Source organism: Sesamum indicum, linkage group LG15 (genome assembly GCF_000512975.1).
Source record: "Sesamum indicum cultivar Zhongzhi No. 13 linkage group LG15, S_indicum_v1.0, whole genome shotgun sequence".
NCBI classification, from domain to species: Eukaryota; Viridiplantae; Streptophyta; class Magnoliopsida; order Lamiales; family Pedaliaceae; genus Sesamum; species Sesamum indicum.
In genome coordinates, this window is record NC_026159.1 from 3,381,818 (window position 1) to 3,400,038 (window position 18,221).

At 37.1% G+C, this 18,221-nt stretch overlaps 3 protein-coding genes and 1 long non-coding RNA gene across 5 annotated transcripts; 2 read left to right on the forward strand and 2 right to left on the reverse strand.

Moving 5' to 3' along the window:
* On the forward strand, positions 2,074–3,519 carry LOC105177703 (B3 domain-containing protein At3g17010-like). Its single transcript, XM_011100938.2, has 4 exons — positions 2,074–2,359; positions 2,441–2,774; positions 2,877–3,007; positions 3,107–3,519. The coding sequence occupies exons 1-4, from the start codon at positions 2,288–2,290 to the stop codon at positions 3,359–3,361; spliced, it is 792 nt and encodes a 263-aa protein (XP_011099240.1). The 5' UTR covers positions 2,074–2,287; the 3' UTR covers positions 3,362–3,519.
* LOC105177704 (B3 domain-containing protein REM9) lies at positions 4,432–5,844 on the forward strand. Its single transcript, XM_011100939.2, has 4 exons — positions 4,432–4,655; positions 4,750–5,050; positions 5,139–5,251; positions 5,330–5,844. The coding sequence occupies exons 1-4, from the start codon at positions 4,602–4,604 to the stop codon at positions 5,639–5,641; spliced, it is 780 nt and encodes a 259-aa protein (XP_011099241.1). The 5' UTR covers positions 4,432–4,601; the 3' UTR covers positions 5,642–5,844.
* On the reverse strand, positions 5,684–8,372 carry LOC105177705. Of its 2 annotated transcripts, XR_002288318.1 has the most exons (4): positions 7,806–8,372; positions 7,531–7,657; positions 7,344–7,448; positions 5,684–7,264 (listed from the first exon to the last, which is right to left on the reverse strand). It is a non-coding gene; the product is annotated as an uncharacterized LOC105177705 (long non-coding RNA). The 2 variants fall into 2 exon arrangements; XR_002288317.1 differs by having other exon boundaries at positions 5,684–7,448.
* On the reverse strand, positions 9,139–16,399 carry LOC105177706 (extra-large guanine nucleotide-binding protein 1). The gene is made up of 8 exons (XM_011100942.2): positions 14,548–16,399; positions 14,310–14,447; positions 14,122–14,226; positions 13,806–13,991; positions 12,506–12,686; positions 11,092–11,333; positions 10,532–10,695; positions 9,139–10,122 (listed from the first exon to the last, which is right to left on the reverse strand). The coding sequence occupies exons 1-8, from the start codon at positions 15,868–15,870 to the stop codon at positions 9,546–9,548; spliced, it is 2,916 nt and encodes a 971-aa protein (XP_011099244.1). The 5' UTR covers positions 15,871–16,399; the 3' UTR covers positions 9,139–9,545.

An 18,221-nucleotide genomic window follows, 5' to 3' on the forward strand; every position in this document is an offset into this window, starting at 1 on the left:
ATATATGAAGTAAATGGCTGCAAGAAGGAGTCATACCCTGGTTTGTTCTTTTACTTTTTCTTCTCCTTGTTTCCAATATTTTCCAAATTCATTCCCAAGAACATTTGAATTTGTGCCATGCTCCATCGAAAATTGATAATTTGACTTCCACAGGAACACGTGATCGTAATGAAGGCCCCGGAAATTCTCAGCTGAAGGTGAAAATCGAGAATGAAGAGCATTTCCCTGATCAAGAAAACGGTTCCTGCGCAGTCAGGAGCTGGAAGTTTTCCAAGGAATTGAGAGTATCCCACTTCAAAGACAGACTGGTGCTGATATTCTGTGATAAACCCCTCTTCAAATTAATTTTCATCGATCCATAACCATTGCTTAATTAGCAACTCATTCTGTTCTTTTCTTAATTCAACTATGGCAGTCGATCCCGAAACATTTCGCCGTAGGCACTGGAATAGCAACGAATAGGAAAATAACACTGGTGGATGAGCAAGGGAGGGAGTGGCCAGTGAAAGTAACAGACAGGAATCTTGGCGTGTTTGCTATGACTGCTGGATGGAGAAACTTTCTGATAGGCAACCAGGTGCCGGTCGGAAGCACGATCTCGTTCGAGTTCATCACGGGATCTGACAATATGATCCAAGTCCGAGTCCTGAAAAACGAAGCGAGAGAAGTGCAAATCCTATCATGCAACTGAACTCATATGTAGATGTTAGGAAGTGTTTTTTTTTCTTTTAATCTAAATATAAATCTACTTTTTGACTCGGAATATAATAGGTTTTCAATTTGAGATGTTTTTTTGTTTTTTTTTTGTGCTGAAGAAATTATATCAACTTCTTAAAAATTAATTCTTCAAGAACTTTCTTAATTAAAAAAGTGTTTTTCATAATTTCTCTTGTTTGGGATTAATGAAATTTATTTAATAATTAATTTTAAATTGTAATTGTACTGTATAATCACTAATAAGAGAATGATTTATTGAATATTAAGATACTATAACTACTTGTCATAAGTATATTTATTAATTTTAAAATATTCTTAATTAAGATTAGAACTTAATGAGGTTGTTGCAAGTCACGTAACAATGCAAATTTTATCATTATGTTTGGATTTGTGTTTTGGAGATAGAGAGAGAAATATAGAGATAAGTGAGTGTGTGTTGAAAATAGATGATATGTTTGGATTTGTATTTTGGAAAAATTTAAAATATTTTAAAATAAATGGTATAGGTTTGATGTTGGAATTTGGGAGACAAAAATTATTGTTCATTGTCAAATCATATATTTTTATATATAAATATGTATATATATAAATATTTTATGTTTAATGTTGTACTTTTGGGAAACAAAAATTATTATTTATTGTCAAATCATATTTATTTTATATTATGTATATATAAAAATATATATATTATATATAGAAAGTTGAAAAACAGAAAAACACATACATAAAGTGTAAAGACACAAAAATAACAAATATTGAATTTGTTTTATCTTGTATCGAGAAATGCAAAAACACAAAAACAAAGAAAGGCTATGCATCACATGAATTCGAGGTTCTGCAATAATCGAAATGTGTCCCAACCTCTGAGCTAGCAAGAAATGCACGGTACAAAGTCACATGCTCTGTAGTAAAGGCTGCAAAAGAGGACATGTTCAGTCTTCATATCAAATCAAATGCGATGTTTCCATTGTGAAGATTAAAATTGTCATAATTTAATTATTAAAAAAATTAATTTGTGTATGATCAAAAAATATCACTCCTTAATTTACAGAATTAAATTTATGTTTTTCCTCTTAAAATAAACACACTTTTCAATAATTGTTTCTGGAAAAGTCAGTTTACATTAATAAAATATGTTTTGCAAAAGAATCAATAATTTTTACTTCCTCAGGATACTGTATGCGCATTTTGAAAAGACCTGTAAATCTCACTCTGTAAAAACGAAAAGTTTTAGAAATGTGATTAACATTCCAGATATCTATATAATTTTCCCGACCAAATATTCAATATCTTTTAAATAGACTTTCACTTAAAATCCCATTAAAAATGTTTAATGAAACGAAATTCATAGTTCGTGCAAGTAATTGATGGTGTGCTGTCAATTGAGAAATTACTTTGGAAGAAGTACACGCAAAAGATTTGGTAATTACTTGTAAGATGATTTATTGAATTTGAGTGCTATCAATTCAGAATTTTCACTGTAGCCGCAGCTTCGCATTCCCAGACCCAGGGAGTACTTATACCAGGAGGTGGGTCGGGAATAGAACTCAACGATCATCGACGGAAAATCATGGGCAGAAAGCCTAATTGTATGCCTTCATTTTTCAAAATCTTTATCACCGACGATTTCACTCGCCAACTCGTAAGTCGTTGCTTACAATTACCGCTTTAACAATTCATTCCCATGAATGATTATATATGAATTTTGTGTTGTACTGTGTAGAGAGTGCCGCCGGTTTTCGTACAGAAACACGGAGGATGCTTGACTGCTGAAAATGTGAAGCTCAGGATTAGTTCCGGAGAAACTTGGGACGTGAAACTTGAGCGGATGAACAACGAGCAGTATTACTTCACGATGGGCTGGACGGAATTCGTCCAAGACATAAAGTTGGAAAAGTTGGAATTTCTGGTTTTCAGGCTTATTGGCAAGTCGACGTTTGATGTTTATGTATATGGGATCCTTGGCTGCGAAAGGCAATCTTTCGGCCGGACTTGCCGGGTTGAGGATTCTGGTGAATTCAGCAGTGGTTACAAATGCATGAACCGCCAACCCAGCGGTTAGCTTTAATTTGTTGCTTTGAGCTTATGATTATTCTGCTTTTTTCCATTAGAAAAACCTGTAAATGGTGTGTTGTTTGGCCATTGTTGCATGAGAACAGGTCGAAAGAATAAACGATCAAGAACACGCATTATGGAGAATGAAGGCGCAGGGACCGACGATGAGAGTAAATCCAATAACTCGAATCCATATTTTGAAATAGTTCTGAAACGCCATCAACTATCAAGAGTGGTAAATTCTCTCAACCATGTCTGAGGTGTATGCAGCGATTAGCAAGTTGGTCTGAAATGTTTATTTTCATCTGTTTTCCGTTGTTGAACGCTTCTTCAGTGTATTAGGAAGCATTTCGCGGAAGCAGCAGGTTTAATAGGGAAAAAGAAAGTGGCTGTGGAGTATCCAGGGGGACAGCGTTGGAATGTTGTTCTGGATTCAAGGTCCACCCTGTCCAATTTCAAGCTCGACTTGGCTGTGGGTTGGTCCGATTTCCGGAAAGCAAATAAGCTGCGATTTGGGAGAACCTATTCGTTTGAATTCATTCCAAGTAGAAATGTGATTGAGGTTAAGCAGATCAAAAGAGGGAAATAGCTAATTCTAGCATTAACTCTGGGGAAGATGAATATTGTTTACAATATGTATATATCGTTTGTGAGCTGTGTAATTCAGCATTATGTCAATTGTGTTTATGTTCCTGTAATTTTGAACTAGCACCAACTTTTTAATTATTCGAAAAAATATGCAAGCCATCCTTATGTTAGTATATGCAACATTTTTTTATGAATTTTTTTTCGTAAACTACGTCACTTTGTTTTTATTTTTTTAAATGAAAAAATTTACATCTTTTTATTTGGTAAATTAATCTATTGAAAAAATATGTTAAGATAAATTGGTATTTTTCTATTTTTGAGTTGGAGTAAATTGCATGGCTTGTTACAATATTGTCGTCTTGAGATAACAAACATTTTTGTACTTTTTGTCTATGGAACTCTCTTTTGTTCTTGAAGAACTAAATATTTTTTCTCTGTTTTCCGACTAATAAAAAGCCAGAATCTTCCATGTTTTTCAACTAATAAAAAGGCAGAGCAAGGCCTAATTGAAAACAATTCAAATTATGATTGTATCATAACCCCCCACCCCACCCCGACCCAACCCAACCCAACCCGACCCAATCTGTGTATTGAATTATGATTGTATCATGAAGATCTTTATGCCCATGCCCCCCTCCCGAATATGTGCATAATGCTGTGTACCAGCAAAATTTTGGAATTGGACCAGCGTAGCGTATTTCCATGAATGGAAAGATGCTCTTTACTTCGTTTTCACTTTTCATAAGTTACATTATGATCATATATATATTGTTAAGATCGTAGAAACCCGTAAACTATCATAATTAATTGAGAGCTGATGAAAAGTTAAAGTTGAAAAAAATAAAATAAATTCTTGACAATTAGTTTAATTAATTGATAACACAAAGCAACCAAAAGAAATCAATTAATTAATAAAATATCAAACAGAGTAGAATGAAAAGAAAAAAAAATTAAGGACAGACAGACATACAAGCTGGAAACTTGTGTTGGGCCTTTTTCGTTTTCCCAGCCACCTTGATATTAACGACTGGGGCCTGTGTCCAAATTTCCACCAAATAGGCAAATATAAATCGACGTTTCAATGGTCTACCCTGTCGGTGAATTTGCAAAAATTTCAGGGAGCTAAAAAGGAAAAAGAAATATCCGGTGAAATTTACCAACTATTAGCTCAACTTTCCACATTCCTCATACTAATTTACTAGCAGGAACGAAGAAAAACAATGGTCAAGAACTAAGAAGAAATGATGACTTCTTTTTACAAGTTCTTGAGCGCTGATAACTTCACTTGTCAACTCGTAAGATAACTCCTTCTGTCTGATTTATGAACTGTTTTCTCTGTATCTGAAAGATGAATGCACATAACTAATTGTTGAATGAGTTCTGCTACAGCGATTGCCGCCTCAGTTTGTGAAGGATTATGGGGAGAACTTCTCTGGAAATGCCAAACTCCATACTGAATCTGGAGATTCATGGACTGTCAGAATCGAACAAATTGGGCAGCAGCATTTCTTCACCGATGGATGGACCAAATTCGCCCAAGATCTCGATCTGAAATTCCGGGAATTTCTGCTCTTCAAGTTTGACGGGAAGTCGACGTTTGAGGTCTCAGTGTATGGAATGAGTGGCTGCCAGAAGCAGTTACATTCTTGTCCCAGAACCCACGAACAAGCTGATTATGATAACCCTCGCGGTTCGATTTCAGTTCTTTCAACTCTCCATGCATTTTTCTTTTGCAACCTTTCACAGTAACCTCAGTTTTGAATGTCATGCATAAACAGCTGATGATCGTGTTCTAAGGACGAGGCACGATGAATTCGTTTCTGGTGAAACAGATGATCGACAAATTTGGAGTTTTATCAAGAAACTTACCAAAAACCACGAATCCAAACTGGTGATTGCGTCTTCTGTCCTAAAACATTATTATAGTGCTGTTTCTTCTTGTTTACATATTTATTCTTGATATTATCAGGAAATTCCCAGAGATTTCGTTCTGGGCAGTGGAATTGTGAGAAATAGGAAGCTGACACTGGTGAATGCAAAAGGGAAGAAGTGGCCAGTTCATGTATCAGCGAAGAGAGGCGGTAGGTTCGCTATGACTGGGGGATGGAACGAATTTCTGACAGGAAACAGGGTTGTGGTTGGAAGCACGATTTCTTTCGAACTAGTCAGCAGTTCAGACAATATAATCGAAGCCAAGGTGCTCAAAAAAGAAACTGACGGTGAATTATTCAGTTATGCGAAGAAGAAAAGGGGGAGGCCTCCAATACTCCGCAGTTCTTGATAGGAAAATGTTTTCTTTTGTTCGTTGTTTTCTTCTGGATCTGTATCTAAGCTGGTAGCTTGTGTTCTTGGTTTTGAACACCTGGACTCAGTAGTTAAATCTTTTTTTTAGTTACCCGAGCGTCAATCGGGAGGCATGAACTTAGCATCAGGTAAATCTTGAAATGCTGCAAGGATTCTAGAATGGCATGCTTCAGCCCAGAATCAAACGCTCGTATAACTCAGAGAAATGCCAAGAATAGTAATTCTTATACAAACTCTAGTTTTCTTACTCTGTATAATAACCGAAGTCAATCACATTAAGATATTCACCGAAACCATCTTCATCAGAGTAGATAATTTCCTCAGTGCTGTAATACAAATATTCACTCTGCATTCCATTTCAGAATTTCCCTCGCATACTTGAGTGCTGCGTCTACGCTCTTTGGCTCCAGACAGCTTACTCGTGCAACAACATACAACTTTCGACCAGTTAGAGCAGCGAAGAGTCTCTTGAACTTGATCGAAATATAATGAAAACCCATCTGGCCTAGGTTACCAGTACACCAATTTTGAAGTACCAAGTGCTTACTTCTTCATTCGGGGATACAGACTAAGGAATTTAATACGGATTTCCATTTTGTAAGCATATCAAAAAGCATTAAGGAACATCTGGTCTCTCATTTGAACTGTTCTGAAAAGTCCAGCATATTGTAAAACAATTCCCTAGATTAATCAGAAAATAGGGTGCACAAATAGAACATGTAGAAATATATTTTTCCAGTCATGAAACTAAAACATGTATATTCAGTCATCATCAAGTTTCTCATGCATTTGTTCCTCAATCCAGTTCACAGAAGCAAAATGTTTCAAGATATGAGTGCAAGTATGCAACTCCGTGGAATTATAGAGCAAAACTAGTACCTAGACAGACATTTCTGAACTGCATAATCAACATACAAGGATCTGTATGTGTTTGGAGGCGATTTCGTCAAAATACCATATGTGTTGATCCGCAGGAAAGTCTAAAATTATCCAGAAAATGACTTAAACTTAAGAAGCTGAAAATATATTTTATAAATTGTGTAAGGAATACAAAATGATACAAAAATGTGCTGACAACTGATGCCATTTGCTGGCCCAAGGGTTAAAGGGAATGCCGCATGCTATATCATTACCTGCCAACCAGAATTCATGAGAAGAAAGGAGTTGGCAAATGCAACTGTATGTTCCTGTGTGTATCAAGTCTTTGATGTGTTCAAGCTCGTCCTCTGTGGAAGCTACATCTTTGTAGAAATTTGGCTAAGAAACCAATATTCAGTATGATAAATACAACAATCCATCAAGCATTACTAGAATAGCATGATGAGAGTAAGGGTATCAGAAGGTTACATATCATGCTTTCTGCCAGAATATGAAAGATGTAGCTTCAAAAAATATGCTCTAATATTCAGAGAGTGAATGATCACCAGCTACCTGCTTAAAAATGGTCCTTGCTCCAGATCCATCACATCACATACAATCAAAAGCAGTTTCTGAATGTCGTTTTTCTCAAGTAGTCAGGCCCGGATTGCTCTCCAGAAGTATAAGCAGATTTAGGAGGAAATGGAAGAGAGAGGAAAGAACAAAGTAGCTTCATTCCAGCCTGAAAAACAATTAACTTCCATCACAAAGTAAGAAGCCAATGGTAGAGTGATGTGAATTCATAGTTCAGAAAGGACCACCTTGTCCCATATAGACCCCAATATGTTATTTAGACCCTCTAATACGTACGAACCATCTGCAGACATCCAAAACTGTGTACCTAGCCTATATTTGACACCTGCAAACTGCTAAGCCAAAACAATCATGTAAAGAAGAATATATAAGAATAAATGCCGAAACTGACCCCAAATTTTAACAAGTATCCACCTTTAACATACGCAGCTCCACTTTGGTGATCTCCGGCCACTTATGTCAACGTGCGTGTTGCCGTGGCTAGCATACACGTCGAGTCGCCCGGCCACATTCAGATGGGGTTTGTGAAGGCTTCTCCTTGCTGTCAAATTCCCCATGATCATAAATACTCCAAGCTCAATATCTAGAGCAAGCATTCGAGAGACTTCTATTCGTAGTAACAAAATACAGAAGAAGAAGAAAAAGAAGAAGAAGAATTATCACTACGTTTGAAAAGCTACAGCATTTACCTTCCCCCAAAAATCTGAGGATCTATCATACCAATAATATCCCGGTTTCAGCTTTTTGGGTGGATGCCGGCAGCTCTGCAAGATAGCCAGCGCCTCTTGACGAAGTGGCTCACCATTTACAAAGATTTCTTCCGGTGGCAATAACTGTGATTTCTCAGCCTTGGCACTTTGCTCAACTTCAAAATCACTGGTATTATGGCCCCAGTGAGACCCTCCAACATAAGGAGGACTGTGCTGATACCAAGAAGAGCTACTGTGGTTAAAGAATCGAAGGGCACGTCGGGATATGGAGAAGGAAAACTGAAATTGGAAGCTCGGGAGCTGATGCTGGTGTCCCTGGAGGGAGCGTGACAGAGTTGCCGAAGCTGTTCCCTCAGTGTGGCTGCAACTAGCCTCTCCCAGTTGTCGTATATCCTCGACATTTTTATCACTTTCTGAATTGAAATCCAAAAATCTTGCGATTTGATGAATCATAAAACCCAGAACACCAATCTGCATGACATCTCATCATGCACAGAGGAGTTGGCTGTCTAGCCTTTACCATTTCTAGTGTGGTTATGAGTTAGGTGATCAAGTTAGATCATGTTCAAATGAATACTGATGAAACTAAAATTTAAGTAGTTTTGATTCTTTTAGATAGCCTTTACCATTTCTAGTGTGGTTATGAGTTAGGTGATCAAGTTAGACCATGTTCAAATGAATACTGACGAAACTAAAATTTAAATAGTTTTGATTCTTTTAGATAAAGATAAGGAGTTCAATTCAATCTAATCTTTTCCTTCAACAAAAGAAAAGGTAGATGATGTTAGTCATGTTGTTGGCAGGCTCTCTAAATTTTATTCTGTCAAGCCTCGTTTGGCTCTAATGATACAAACTAACATTGTTGTTGATAAATATAGAACGATGAGTAAATTATAGACAAATTTAGCCCATGTTTGGTTTGTTCTATTGAACATGAGAATATCTATCGAATTCCATTGTTTCGGTACTGCAACATCCTTTGTCATTTCCTGTATACAAATAACAGTTCAGGCCCTTCTCAATTTTCATAGTAGCAGCAAAGGAATACAGCCGCGCTTTAATGAGGAAATTTACGCTGTTTGGGCTTATTTTTTATTAGGATTCTGTGTTTAAGTGATTTATACTAAATAAGCAATATCAGCATTAATAACGAATTCTTTACATGCCAAGGAATAATGCAAGCATATACATTCATGGGCCTCACATTCACCAGACACAGCACAATGGCAGCGCGCAATTAGTTAGATTGGTTGAGCCTGTCGGGCATCCTTTTTCAGTCGCAGCAGGTGCCAAAAGTATTGCAAGCAGAATATCAGCAACGAATTCAATTAGGGAATTGTAAACAAAACCAGGCACAAGTTTTTCAAATTCAGGAATAGGACATCTGCCCTTCACTGTTCCATTTTGTACAGTAAATCCAATGCATTACCGTCACAACATCACCCTGTCTAGAAACAGTTCAATCCAATCCCATTTCACCAGAAATACATACTACCCAGTAGCTCCTTTTTCTGGAATTTTACAATTGAAACTATCTATTATAAATGCAGTAAAACTCACCTACCGTTCACTATTGGATGGTATCTGCTACTTATCGATATATCAGCAAGAACCCAACTAAGGAAAACATTAGAAACAGAGCATGGTCAACATCTAACTTTGTTTTCTCATTCACATGTAATTTCTGTACAATGGCAAGAAACTATTCCATTGCCCGTCTCAGTGAGAGAAGGAACTTGCCTCTGTGCTATAAACCGAATACTCACTCAAGCTAAAGTTGGGTCTATCTTCATCCCAGTTTAGAATCTCCCTTGCATATTTCAGTGCTGCATCTACACTATTAGGCTCCATAGCTTTCACTAGTGATACATATAGCTTTCGACCTGTCAGGGCTGCATAGAGCCTTTTGAACTTGACAGCAATGTAATGAAAGCCCAACTGCCCAAGGGTTGGATGGTTTGCATTGTTGGGGCGGTTACGACTCACCACCGGATGAAAGTCATCAAACCAATTACATAGACTCAAAGGAACCTGTTCTATCTTTTGCTCGAACAAGTCAAATTTATTTAATATGAGAAGGAAGTCCATCTGATCAAAGGTTGGATGAGTAACCATGTTCTCAAAGAACTTTTTGCTCAACAGCATCTTGTTGACTGCGTTCCCATCACCATCAATGGCAAACTGATCGTAGTCACTTAAAGAGACACAAAAAATAACAATCCGAACATCTTCAAACATTTCAAGCCACTTGCAGTTTTCTCCAAAGCCTTTCGCCTGTAATCTTATCAGCTGAAATCTGTGATCAATTGAACAAAAATAACGTCAAGAGAGCAAGAGAGAACAAAGCACAACGTCGTCAACCTTTTGTAACTTAACCCAGGTCAGAATGACCAAGAATAGCTTGAAGAGAAATTGGGAAATTTATAGTATTCTCAATCATCGCCGCAGTATAAAACTTCTTGTTTTTTCATTGCCAAGAAGCAAGAACTGATTGAAACTTCTTTTGCCTTTTACATGTTTCCTTAATTGTTTGAAAAGAAACAAATGATGCATGCGCACACATAAGTATAGGCAACAAACCACGTTCATAGTTACAAAACATAAACTCAGACATCAGAATATGGAACTCTGTAGTAGAAATAACCATAATTGTAAGATAACTTTCTCACAAAATTCCAGAGAAGAAAAATGTTCTATTACACTACCTGAGCAAAGAATCATGCAGATCCCCACTGTCAGCATCATCATCATATGCTGACTCAGGAAATGAGAAGTCCACACATGAAAGCCCATTGGATGAAGTAACATGTTCAGCATAAAGGATATCCACATCAGATGGTTTATAATCCGGTTTCAATATCTCAACAGCCTGGTAAAGGAGAAAGCAAAACAAGAAGGGATCATGCAAACAATTAATTGAGAGGAAATGAAATGAAAATACAGTAATGATCTTGTAAAATTTAATAAGGTGGATCACTGGATGTGAAAAATTATCTAAACCTCTTCTGCTGTCTATTATTATCTTACAAGGATAACAGGATCCATATTTAGAATTCACTCTCAAATAATTTTGCACTAGACATAGAAAGAATTATGAACTATGACCAAAACAAACAGTGTAGTCACCCTCGAGATCGCCTACAAATGAGACATCTAGAATGAATAAAAGCATGACATTCCACAAAAGAATTTGTCGTTTCTATAACGGAATATTCGACACTCAATCTAACAGCCAGGCCAGGAAGTAACAAGGTCATTATCTTACCCGCTCTAAGAAATAACTCGCAACACTGGGGAGAGTTTCCAATTCACTTCTCCGCTTGTACGTTGCCTGGAAAGCTGGATTACTCCACAGTTCCTCAACCAGTGGTGCATATTCCCGACTAGCAGCCGGGAAGATAGCTTCCAAAGTACCTGATGCCATGATCTTAAGGAGCCAGTCGGAAAATGCCTTCAGTCGTGGACATATGGAATAAAGAGTCTTCTCACCATTGCAGTCAACATGCCCTGTTATAAACCAAGCACGCATTTAAAGCTAACAAATTATACATGTCAGCGACAAAAGCATACAGGGACAACCAGTACAGATTTCAAAAAATAAATTATTAAGCCGTAACATGGAGGGAAAAGCTCTTCAACAGTTTTAAAAAATGATATCACAAAGCACTTGAAATCAATACATGCAGCAGGCATTTCTATGTCAACTGCATTTTATCCACTCTGATATGGAGCAGTCTAGATTTTTGGAAGCTATGAGACCTCAACATGTCACCGGGAATTCACCACTAAAGTTGGCATCTTTCCTAATATTCATAGAAAGTGACCTGAATGATTTTTTTTTTAATCTGCAACACCAGTTTATGTGTTAGCAACAATATCCAGTTTTATGTAAATTAAAACATAAATGGATTTCAACTTTTACACAATCTTTTTCTACCCCTGCAAATATACAACTTGGACGCCAATGAATAATCAATCTAGAGGATACAGTTTCTTTTCATGGCTGATAGAGGAACCTCATTTCGCATAAACTTGGCTTACTCTGATTAACCATACAAGAGAAAATATTCTCAATTATACAATAATGCTAAACTATAATGTACTAGGTTCTGGCAGGAAAAACGGCGTGGGGTTGGGGATAAAAATAGCATCAGAATGAGTTGATATACACCCTTGATGCATTTGAAATGTTTGAAAAGTTAATAAGTAAAACTTTATAGTCATGGATCATTAAATCTTCTTATAACATATAACTTACATGATAAATGAGCAACTTTACTAGCTCATTCAAATTACTCGTTATAAATTATTCATGCATCTGACAAAATGAAGTTTACAAAATAAACTAAATAAAAAGTTCAATGGCAGGAACCATCAAATTTCTTCATCACATATAAGGAACGTGATAAATGCAAGTGAAGCTTTAATTGCCTGTTAATCTCGAAAACCAATTTGGCGAAAAATCATTACTGAAGGTTGATAACACAATAAATTGTAAACTGTATAACAACAAATGATCCGAGTGTCTCAAACTCTAAAAAGCACATCAATAAATTGTAAAACAAACAAAACCCAAAGCTATAAAGTACATTAGCAATTAGATCCCAGCTTACAATCGGATGATGCTTTTATACTCGCATGCTTGAGCGAATAAGAAAAATATTCAGATGAATTTCTACCTGCAAGCGCTGAACCATCAGAAGACTGATTTTGCCTCAAGTCATTCAGACTTTCTTCTTCAAAGCGCTCGCGGCCCTCAAGAAGTATCCCGATGTAAGTATACACATGGCTCTGGATCACTAATTTAATTTGTTCACGCTCATCCTCGGAGAAAGGTATGTCTTTGTAAAGAATTTTAGCCTAATCCAACAACACTAAACATGTCAAAGGTTTGAATATTTCCCAATATGGCATAAAGGATAAAAGCAATCCGAACAAGCATTTCACTTAAATGCTCCAGCAAAATGATAATTGATCACAAGATAAAGTGCAGATTATTAGAAACCTCAAGTACTTAAGTGCCATCAACTAAGTTGCATCACCAGCAAGCAAGCTAATTCATATTTAAATAGCTAAAACACCGCATTGACATTACAAGTAATGTGAGGTTGGACAATATTACAGTAATCAACTTTGTAGGGAGCAACATGCTTCCAGAATTAGAATGGGTTACTAAATGTTGTCACAAAGGATGAGAATCAGAAGGGATTAAAACTAGTAAATAATATAGAGAGGTTAGAAATTTGTCCCATCTGGTAAAGAGAAGTTGAGATGGTACAAAAAGGAGGAGTTCAGTAGGTGTGATATGTGAGTAGTCTGGAGTCATCAAAAGCCTATCAGAATATATGATGTGAGTAGAGTAAAGCAAACGTACTGTCTGCCCATATTTGTATTCAAGCATTTTCTTATTTCAACTCTTGCATTTATCTGGGTCTCAGACGCTACCAAATGCTTAACAATGCAGTATCTCGTTGATGTACTGGGATAAGGTGCTGATACTTGCAAATGTTACCTACCACACCATGATGATAATTTTTTTTCTGAACTAAAAATGTGAAAGAATGTATCCTACTATTTTCTAAAATATGATTTCAAATTTAATTCACTTTATAGAACAGAAGTTACATTGTATCAGAAATGCTCAGTTTCTCATCCTAATAGTTGTGTTAGTTGAAGTTTTATGTCAATAATGGAATCGAACTGAAAGACATGATCCTACCTCACATATCCAAAGGACCAAAAAATGCTTCATTATGTTAAATAAATGCTACACCATCCACTTCAGCGCTATACATTAAATTGAAGATCATCATTTCAGTTTAGTGGCTAAATGGGGATGTCACTCCAATAACGACAAAAGACTGATAAAGTAAAAAAACTGAAAAAGAAAAAAAAGAAATAACGTTTATTCAATAACAATATGGCCAATACTTGTGTTTCAAAGTGCAATCAATATCTGGGAAAATTCTTAAGAGCTACCTGTTTAAATATGGTACTTGTCCCAGATCCACTGTATCCAATCAAAAGAAGTTTCTGAATTGCTCTTTGTTCAAGATAATCTGGCATACTCCGACTGATCATGCTAGTTACTTGCTCCCCACAAGGATGTGATGATTTAGAAGGAACTGGGAGAGAAAGTACAGCACAAAGCAGCTTCGTTCCAGCCTGAACAGTAACATCAATAAGTAGTGAAACAAGATGGCGGCTCTCTGGAATACAGAAAAAGTGTAACTGTATTTTCTTTTAATTTTTGCGACAGGAAAGAAAGACATCATAGATTTGATAGAAGTCGAACCTTGCCCCAGATATAACCTTTTGTATTTTTCTGTCCTTCCTCTTGGTACGAACCATCATCATTCACCCAAAAATGTGGATTCCCGGCACATTGAACTCCCGCTAACTACAAACATTCATAGAAATGAATTTAACAAAGAATGTCAAGAGAACAGTTAACGATGTATGTTGGACAACCAAAATGACAACCTTTAACATACGCAATTCCACTTTTGTGATCTCACGACCATTTATATAAACTTGGGTGTTTCCATTGCTAGCATCTGCCTTAATAGGACCCCCAACATTCAGATGGGGGCTAATAATTTGTGAAGGCTTCTGTCCTTCCTGTAAAATTCAGTAAATAGTCCCTTCAGTAGGAAGGAGCAAGAGATAAAAATGAAGCAAAAATTTCAGGAATTATAACTTTAAGCTTATCGTCATTCACCTTTCCCCAAAGACCTGATACTTTGTCATACCAATAATTTCCTGGTTTCAGCTTCTTTGGTGGATTAGGACAGCTCTGCAGCATGATCAACTCCTCATGATAAAGAGGCCTACCATTCACATAGATATACTCAGGTGGCAATTGGTTCACTTCACACAATTTCTCAGCCTTCATTATCTGCCGAACCTCAAGATCATTGAGCAACCGCTTGAGCATTCTAGAGCATTTTCCCAAAGATCCGCGCTTTGATTCATCAATGGGGTATCCAATGCAAGTCACGCACTTTCTACCTTCAGGCATGGACCCCATTGCTCTAAGCACACAGTTAATGCAATACTTAGCATCACAAACCATGCATACCTCCTTTTCTGTAAATCTATTTCCTTTCAAGCACCGATAACACGCTCCTTTCTTTACTTCAACAGTAGGTTCTTTCTTTGCTCTAACCACCTCAGGTTCTGAACGACTAAGCTCCTCATTCGTATTTCCATCATCTGACTCAATATCACAAAATGTAACCACGGGGCCTCGCCTCACATCACAAGCAGATTCATTATTCCCATCCCCAAACTTACGAGAAGAAACCCTAGAGGACAGATAATCCATACTCAACACTGACTCATTGGATGCCCAGTCTGTTCGATTAGACTCATTAAAATCTAAGCTCTCTTTAAAACCACTAGACAGCCTCGACTTGTGCAGACTCCCCGAGGAATCCCTTGACTTCTCAAAGCTATCCAAAGACCCTAAAGCCTCTGAAGTCCCAACCCCACCTAACTCACATGAACGATCAGGACTAATTGAAGAATATCCCCTCTCATTTGCTCCGTTCACCCCGCCATCACGATGACAACACTCAAAATCACTACTTAACTCACCGGACAAAGCGCAAACATCATTACTATGACAATTTTCAGGTTCTCTTTCATCCGATGCATTACCAACCGAGCTAGGTGAAACACTAGTTTCAGTCCCCAACCCTAGTTCTTTACTATAAGAACCCTCACTCACCTCATTGTTCCGAGACTCAAATGCAATCACTGAAGTCGGGGAAACAGTCAATAACTCGGCAGAGGTGGAGCTTAATTTCAAATCCTTCGACAGCTTCTTTCCGATTATGTCAGTAGCAGATATTGGTTGCACAATGGGCAGCGACAAATTACCCGAAAACGGCAGCGGAGAAACAACAGCAGCCACCGGAATCCGATCCACATTGATGGGCACGGCCCGCGGCAGCTCACGGGTTATCGGAGGCCCGTGATATTCCATAGCAAAGGAATATTCCGCCGCATCTTCCACAACGGTCGCCACCTCTAAGGACATATCCTTCGTCTCGAATCAAACCCTTTATTTCACAGCCCACTTCACATAGGAACAAGCATCACAAGAAACACGAATCTCGAGCAGAACAAGAACAGGGTAACGGAAAAAACATGGGGTTTTAGGTGTTGCTATAGTAAACAAACAGCCTTTAGTTGCAAGCAAAGAATTTGGTTCTGTGAAAGAGTGGGATAAAATTAACTGAAATCTTAGCAAAAATCTTCCCCCTTTTCTTTTTCTTTCAGAGATAAACGAGGAATTGAAAGATTAAGGGCAGGAGAAGAGTGTGGAAGAAAATACAAAGACGGTATATGGGGTGGAGGAAAAAAGTGTTGGGAAAGGGAAAGTGGGAGAAATGGTGGTGGGCACTGTTTCGGAGTTGGGCATCTTTTTTTGGTTTTGTTTAATTGCAAAATCGTATTAAAAAAGTGATCTTGTTTTGTTAAATCATTATGATGGAAAGAGAAGAGATGAAATCATGAAAGCTCAGCTCAGTGACTGTGTCTGTGTCTGTGTGTGAGTGACGGTAGGATGGTGGGACGGTGATGTGAGCAAGTAGCCATGTGGTAGTTTGAAGATGAGTTTAGGGGCAATTCTGTCTTTTAAGAACGGAATCTATTGCTTTGGGTGCTTGGTGGGTGGTCCCTGGTCGGGTTTTCTTTTCGTGATAGTGGCCGTGGGTGTGAAAATTTGATTTACGCATGAAATATTTTTGGCTCCAAAGGAACTGCGCTGCCCCAAATTCTGGGTTATTATTCCACTTGTGGCTTCTCCCTAATAATAAATTAACAAAGTTGTTAATTATATGACATTTTCTCACATAAATAATACACGGTTAACGGTTTGTATATCACATTCTTGTTATAAAGTCAAACGACTTTTATTTTTCAAGAACGAACTTATTTTGTTATATGATTCATCCATGGTCAAAGGATTCATTTTGGTTTCAGTAGATTCAAAATCAAGCGTTCTGAGAAAGTTAATAACAATATTAACTAGGCTGAAATTAATTATATAATAAGTGTATACTTATCATATCATTAATAATAATTTAATAAAAATGTTAATTATATAATAAGTATATACATTTATTATGTAATTAGTTTAGTTTAATTATACCTAATTTTAATAAGGATTTTTTGAAATACGAGTAGAGAATGAAGACTATGTGGATCACTGTCATTGGTAACTCAATATTTATCCAACAATTACCAAATTCACATCCTAAATAAGTCAAAATATTAGGCCATTTTTTGTCGGTATTTTAACGCAGATTGGGCGCGAACATGTGGTTGGTTTTCGTGCATGCATGAGAGTTTCAACAACCCGGAATCAATGTTCTGTGTAATTAATACGTGAATGTGCTGGTTGATAAGCTTGATCATAATTTTCCCAAATAAGAAATAATTGCTTTATTTGTTCAATCTACATATGAACAATGAGGGGTTTAGTCTTATACACAAATTATTTACTTACTACCAATATATTTATTTGCTTTGAAATTAGGGCTACAAATTAGTTAGGCCACATATAACATGTAGTTATAATAGCAAATTAAATAAGCAGTAATGACTTCTCTACTTTTGAGGCCGCCCATGCCGCCCTCCTCCAATACAAAATTCGTGGGAGTAGATTTAATTCGATAGTCTCGATTATTTTATTTTATTTATTTTTTATAAAAATAAACTCGTCTAGAGAGGTCCAAGCATTTCAAAAAGAAGAACGAACGAGATGCTCGTAATATTTTAAAATACTCAAGTCATGAAAGGCCTAAGAAAATTTTATAAGCGGCCTTGGGGGGCATCTCTCAGAAAATAGATTGATAAAGGAAGGAGGTTGAAAGCATTCCCTACTTGGATCATGATCAAAACCCAACAAATATTCGACCTAAAAGGCTGACACACATAGCAGCTCATTCTCCCACGTGGCATTTTATGAACCTTGAGGTCAACATCCACATTGAACCACATCACCCTAGGAAGACCACCTTGGCAACTAGGACAACCCAGGAGAAGGGAGGAGCCTCCAAAACCCATGACTCCAAAATCTAGAAGGGATTTCCCGCAAAATAGGAGTCATCAGACGAAAGGAATCCTCCCCTAGGCAAAGCGTGTTGTTGTGAGCTGATTAGTTAAAAATAAGATCGAATCTTGCCTTATCCCGACATATTTCGTCCCCTTTTTTTAGAATAAAAGGTAGTGTGCAGAGTTTCAACAGAGAGGATGCCCCCTTTATATATACAGGTGCAGTCCCCCAAAGGGGGCACCCTCCAGAATTTGAAAAAGTACTCTATATTCTTGTTTTAGCATTCTAATTGCAATTTCTCCTACGAATTTCTTAATCATATCTCGATA

Coding starts and splice junctions, on each gene's coding strand:
- LOC105177706 (XM_011100942.2), bottom strand. CDS start 15,870: ATGTCCTTAGAGGTGGCGACCGTTGTGGAAGATGCGGCGGAATATTCC. Junction 14,227..14,309: donor TGGAATTGCGTATGTTAAAG/GTTGTCATTTTG, acceptor GAATGTTTGTAG/TTAGCGGGAGTTCAATGTGC. Junction 10,696..11,091: donor CGAGTTATTTCTTAGAGCGG/GTAAGATAATGA, acceptor CTCCTTTACCAG/GCTGTTGAGATATTGAAACC.
- LOC105177703 (XM_011100938.2), top strand. CDS start 2,288: ATGGGCAGAAAGCCTAATTGTATGCCTTCATTTTTCAAAATCTTTATC. Junction 2,360..2,440: donor ACGATTTCACTCGCCAACTC/GTAAGTCGTTGC, acceptor TGTACTGTGTAG/AGAGTGCCGCCGGTTTTCGT. Junction 3,008..3,106: donor GCCATCAACTATCAAGAGTG/GTAAATTCTCTC, acceptor ACGCTTCTTCAG/TGTATTAGGAAGCATTTCGC.
- LOC105177704 (XM_011100939.2), top strand. CDS start 4,602: ATGATGACTTCTTTTTACAAGTTCTTGAGCGCTGATAACTTCACTTGT. Junction 4,656..4,749: donor ATAACTTCACTTGTCAACTC/GTAAGATAACTC, acceptor GTTCTGCTACAG/CGATTGCCGCCTCAGTTTGT. Junction 5,051..5,138: donor TGATTATGATAACCCTCGCG/GTTCGATTTCAG, acceptor ATGCATAAACAG/CTGATGATCGTGTTCTAAGG.